Source organism: Crocodylus porosus, unplaced genomic scaffold (assembly GCF_001723895.1).
Source record: "Crocodylus porosus isolate Cpor-Errol unplaced genomic scaffold, CroPor_comp1, whole genome shotgun sequence".
In the NCBI taxonomy this organism is placed as follows: domain Eukaryota; kingdom Metazoa; phylum Chordata; order Crocodylia; family Crocodylidae; genus Crocodylus; species Crocodylus porosus.
The window spans coordinates 47025237-47031022 of record NW_017728909.1 but is presented as its reverse complement, the minus strand read 5'-3'; the positions used below and the strand labels follow the sequence as shown (position 1 = coordinate 47031022).

The 5786-nt window shown below is 41.0% G+C and overlaps 1 protein-coding gene across 3 annotated transcripts in view; it reads right to left on the bottom strand.

The window, feature by feature from the left end:
• AP3B1 (adaptor related protein complex 3 beta 1 subunit) overlaps positions 1-5786 on the bottom strand; it is a 291241-nt gene that overhangs the window by 159481 nt on the left and 125974 nt on the right. For all 3 annotated transcript variants that reach the window (XM_019532203.1, XM_019532205.1, XM_019532206.1), the window contains 2 exons: positions 5295-5453; positions 937-1034 (listed from right to left, as the gene is read on the bottom strand). In XM_019532203.1, the coding sequence (XP_019387748.1) occupies positions 937-1034; positions 5295-5453 (257 nt within the window). The remainder of the gene's footprint in view (positions 1-936; positions 1035-5294; positions 5454-5786) is intronic.

The following is a 5786-nucleotide window of genomic DNA, read 5'->3' as shown; positions in this document are numbered from 1 at the left end:
TAAGTCCTCCTCCCAGCACCACCACCACCCGCCCCAAGTGCAATCTGGCCCCAGCCCACAGCAGCAGCCCATCCTCACCCTGCATACTGATCTGGGGTGCACACCTCACATGCCCTCCCAGGGTGCATGCAGAGGCAGGAGCATCCCCCTCCCTGTGCCCCCTGGATGAGTCGCTAGCAGCTCTTTCCCACAATCCACCTCAGCTGCCTGCCTCACTGCGGGGGCTTATAACTGTCCCGCCACATCCCTTCCCTCCCTCCTCACCCCTTCCCCCACAACATACTTACCTGCATATCAGCAATCGGCTCTGTATCTGCCAATATGGCTCGTTAAAAATTGGCCATCAGTATTGGTTCAAAAAATCTCTACAGGTGCACCCCTAAATATACAACAATGTAATACAACACAACGACACAAATACAAACTAAAGAAAACACTTCAAAGAATGTTCCTACGCATTCCCAAGCAAATATCTGGAGACTGGAAATGTGGGTTCGAGATGTAGATTTGTTAAGGAAAGAACTGGTTTCTTTACCCACCAAGTGGCTGCAAACCACCACTTTACGCTGGCAGGGTGATATCAAGAGATTTATTTAACATTTTACAAGACACTAAAAGAACTACAAGTATTTTAATTTATAACAGTTACATATAAGCCCTATCAAAGGAAACTATTTTTGTACTGTTCTCAATGTGTACACCAATCAATTAGCCCTTTTTATTCTCCAGTGACTAGGAGTGAAGTATATATGGCTAGTGGTTCTGTAAATGAAGAATCTTGCAAAAAGATTCCGTGATTTACATTAGTCCATAAATTTGGGATTGTTCTGACAAACTGGTGTAAGCACAGGTTTAGATCCAGTACGAATCATTTCTGTATCATGAGGTTATGTTGCAAGAAAGTGTTTAATGAATTCAGTTGACAATTTAACTCACCTATTACTACGAAGCAAACGCACTAATGATTTGGAAACTATGCCAGCCTCAGATTTTGGTGCCAGGTGCCAATACAGCTGTGCAACTGCCATCACCACCTGAAAAACAACATGTTAACATGCAACGCAAATTGTTAACTGTACAATATTTACCATGCTCTACTTTCAAGCTGCAACATTCAACTCACTCCTTTGCAGAAAGAATAGAGATACACTTTTGAAACCAATAGGGCATGTTTGAGAACCCTGAGGGATGTTTTTGTTTTGTTTTAATAATGCAGAACTAATGAGTATCTAGCATTCTTACCAGCTCAGGAGAAGTTGCAGAGGGAAGGAGGGGAAATCAGTTATGAATAAATTACCAAACTGGTATCTTTAATAAACCAACATGTACTGCATTAACTATAAATTAATGAGAAAACAGTAGTTCTTAATCCACATGCAGTCTGCACCTTCTATTTTAAGAGACACTTCAGTAATACCTATTCTTTTGTTTCAAATACTAGTATCATAACTTAAAACCTCTGCCCATTATTATATTGATCAATTTATAGAAGACTATTTGCACTTTTGACTTATGAGGACTCAAAAACAGAAAGAGCAAACTGTACAGTTATATGCCAGTGTTCCAAGTAACGGAAAGGTAAAACAGTGTTTGCAAGAGATCTTACAAAACATAACTGGATCTTATTTTCAAGTATTTTCATATCTTCCTGGGAAAGGGTGTGCAAGAGAGGAGCTCCTGTCCTGCCAATGTTTTTAAAGGGTGATGGGATTACTTTGGTTAGTTACAGACCTATCAGCCTAATATATATTCAGGATAAAAAGTTGTGGAAAGCCTGATGGAGAATGTAATGAATAAGGGATGAAAAGATCACAGTAACACCAACAATCATGAATGTTTTATAAGACCTGTTAATCAACAAACTTTGAATTTGTACTGTAATTAAAAGTTTGCTTAATAAATATCTAATAATTAAGTTGATGTAGCATTTTAAAGACTTTTAAAAGGTATTTTATCCAATACTTCATGTACTGATTAAAAATTAGGAATATACAAAGTGCATGCAGTCCATATTAAATGGACTGAAGACTGCCTAACTGATAAATATCAACATATCTGAAAATAAAGAGCCTTCAAATAAAGAAAAACACTTATACTACAATTCCACAGGGACTTTACTTGACACAAGGCCATCTTAACCAATGCTCTGAAAGAAGTGCCAGTGCATTTTGCCATTGCTGGTAAAATATGCAAATTACACGAAGTATAAGAATGACAAATAACGGTAAAGATATTAGCCAGAGCTGTGTGAAGCACTTGGTAGGCTGAATTTACTTGAACAGAGTAGTTTTTAGACAGAAAAAGAAATCACTAAACAACAAAAGGTCACACTAGATAGGGAGACTAATAGGGAAAACAAACGGAGGGAGTCATCAGGGCAACAAACCAAACATGAGATCCCAGAGCAATGTCATAGCTGAGGGACCTAACATAATCCTTGTGTGAACAAACAGGGGAACATTAAGTAGAAACAAGATTATGGTTTTACTAAAGGTACTAAATGGTATTCATGAGATCATTACTGAAATGCAGTGCTTAGGCATAGTATGCACAAGCAAAGGATGGGTTGACAAAATAGAAATTTGGTTAAAAAAATTATAAATTATATCAGGTCTGGAAAATAAGACTTGCAAGAAAAACTGAAAAAGCTCTGTCTATTTAGTTTGCCAAAGAACAGGTTGGGCAGCTTGATTATGTTCTATAAGTATCCTCACAGGGAGATGATTTCTGACAGCAAAGGACTCCAAGCTAGATTAAGGTATAGCAAGATCCAATGGATATAAATTGAAGCCAAACAAATTCAGACTGGAAATAAGGTGCAAAATTTTTAAAGCAAGGGTAATCAGCTATCAAAGCAGTTTAATTTAGGGATGCGATGGATTGTTTATCATCACATGAAGTCTTCATTTAAAGACCAGATGTCTTTCTAAGACCCCTGGCAGACATTAATTTAAATCTGTGATGGAATCTGAGAAGTTTTATCTCAGATCCCAAAAACTGTGCATCCTGCCATCCCAGACGTTCAAGAGCTGGCTGGCATGGCAAGATACACAATTCTGTTGATCTAAGAGAAAATTCCTCACTTTCCATTGGACACTAGGACCTTTAAAGCTAAGTCAAGTTGCCCAGCACAAGGGACCCAGAAACTGGGCTGCCCAGCACAGCTTTAAACTTGCTAGCATGCAAGGACATTCAGAGCCACACCAGGGTCCCATCCATAATGCCTGGCACAGCTTTCAATTTGCTGGTGCCTAGGAAATCTAGCACCCTGGTGCTGGACTTCCCATGAGCTGGGAAATTTAAATGGGTTTGCAGACAACCCAGTATCAGGAAGCAGCTCCCAAAGCTCAGTTCCCTTTAGCATGCCACACATTTCAATTAGAGTGATAAAAACCAGCCACAAAGATGTTCCAATGTTAAACACGGAACATCTTTTTAGCTGTTTTGCTTTTTTAGTACATGATACATTAGTTGAACATGTGGCGTACTATGATTTATTGCTCAATAAACATGTTAGAATTGCACAATAAATGTAATGTCTGCCAGGGGTCCAAAAAAAGGTCAGCTTTAATATAACCAGTAGTTGCAGATTTAAAACATGAAATACTGAATGAAATTCTATGGCTTATCAAGGGCTGGTAGCCTAAAGCCCATGGACTGGAGAAGCAGAAATCTGGGCCCTGGTGCATTATCTTCTCTACCCTGAGCCATGCTGCTGATCCCCTCGTATCCCTCTCTGCTCTCTCACTTCCCCCCCCTCCTAAGACAAATGCTGCTTACTTTCTCCTTCCCCCGTCCTTGCTTAGTAGGTGATGTTTCCAGAGGTAAGCTCTCTTCCTTTTTCCCTATCCTCCTCCCCTAATGAAAAGAAGCAAGGCTTGCTGTGGCAGCCAGTTTGCGGGGAGCCAGCCCACCATTCTAAAAGGCTGCCAACTACTGGCCTATAAATTAAGCAGAGGCCAAACCACCTGATGATACTGGGATCTTCTGATATTAAAGATCTGTAAAAGTAAGATGACCTCATTGAGTTCCAAGACATCCCAAAGTGCATTATTCAAGTGCTTTTTAGGGGTGTGTGAAGCAGGCAGTATTCAATTAAGATTCGGCCCAATTCAGGGGACAAGTGATTCAATTTGCTGATTTGGATCACTGTCCCAATTTGATTCAGCTGAATCTGAAGATTTGATTCTGATTCACAGAATCAGCAGTTTGGCCACAGGCACAGCTTTATATGATTTTTCTACATACCTTGAGGTACCAGGCAGGGCTCATGAACGTTGAGATGGTGGGGCAGATGGAGCACCCCACAGGAATGCAGGGTCCACTGCCGAACATGTGGGGAACCCCCTGTACCCCCTAGCTTGGCAATCGGCCACAGGGGGACCCCGGGCACCCCCCCAGACTCAGGAGGCACCAGCTGCTGAGCAGGGATGCTGTGGGGAGGGGTGTCCTCCCATACACTCTGTGGTAGACCAGGAAGTGGACTGGAAGTACTTCTGGTCTACTTCTGAGTCTCCTGCCAAGTGCAGGGGGGACCCCCCATGCTCCCATGGCAAGCTCCATCCACCTCACCATCTCAGTACTCACAAGTCGCACCTGGTATCGTAAGGTATGTAGAAAAAACATATAAAGCTGTGTCTATGGCCAAATCATCAAATCTCTCCAAACAGAATCAGAGGCTTCTGATTCAATTCGGATTCAGAGATTCAGCCACTGAATTGGGCCGAATCTCCTCTGAATCGAAAGCGACCAAAGCTTCACACAGTCCTAGTGTTTTTATGCCTTCAAAATCAGCTCATTGAGGGTCTCAGCCTAAGGACTGCACCAGAGCCAGTTCAAGAGCCTGGTGTGGTTCCAGGGATGGGACAGTTGTCAACCTAGCCCTACTATGCAGCCAGCATCAGGCTACATGGTGGGGGACCCTGCCACAAAATCAGTTTAAGGCACGATGGAAACGTGTCACAAAATTCTTACACCTATCTTGTGGAATAATTTGGTGGCTGATTTTGTGTTTTATGGTACTACTAATTGTCTGAATGTGTGGCTGAGTTATTATTTAAGACGCATTTAATAGGTTAAGCATGGCTGAAGTGCCATAACTACCAGAGGTCTAAAACACAACAGGACGACTGTGCTTTATGAACACAGGTAACAACACTTCTACAAGTATTTATCATCTATTTTTAGGTACATATTCTAGTCTTGAATGCTTCAAGATTTTGATTAAAACTTTCTCAAGGTACAGAGATTTAGTAATAATTCAAGATACACGGTTAAAAAAGTGTTTGTCATACAGCAGCATTACGGCTTTGTAGCAAAGGCTTTGTATTCCGTAAAAGCAGCCTGTGGTCTGGATCCATAGCATACAGTTTCTTCACTTTCTGATCCTTTTCTTTCTGTTCTTCATCAGACTCATAAAAGTTCTTTTCATTGTACTCTTCCATAACAACATCCTACAAGGAAAATGACAGAATGCCAACCAATCAGTTTTAGTAAACATTTAGCTAAAATAAAAATTTCAAGTGAGAATTTTAAGCAGATATTTAAAAAATAGTACTTTGCTCAGCTGTGTCAACTTCAAACAATAAGACCAAGTGTTCCAAATAACATATTGTAAAAGTTTATTTCCAAAGCAAATGAAATAGATTTCAGGAGGGCAAACTTCAACGAGCTAAGAAGGATAGTTGGGGAAGCGCTGAGGTCCCAGAGGGGAGGGGAGCCAGGTGTCCAAGGAGAGTGGTCGCTACTTAAGGAGATGATCCTCTAAGCCCAAAGGAAGGTAATCC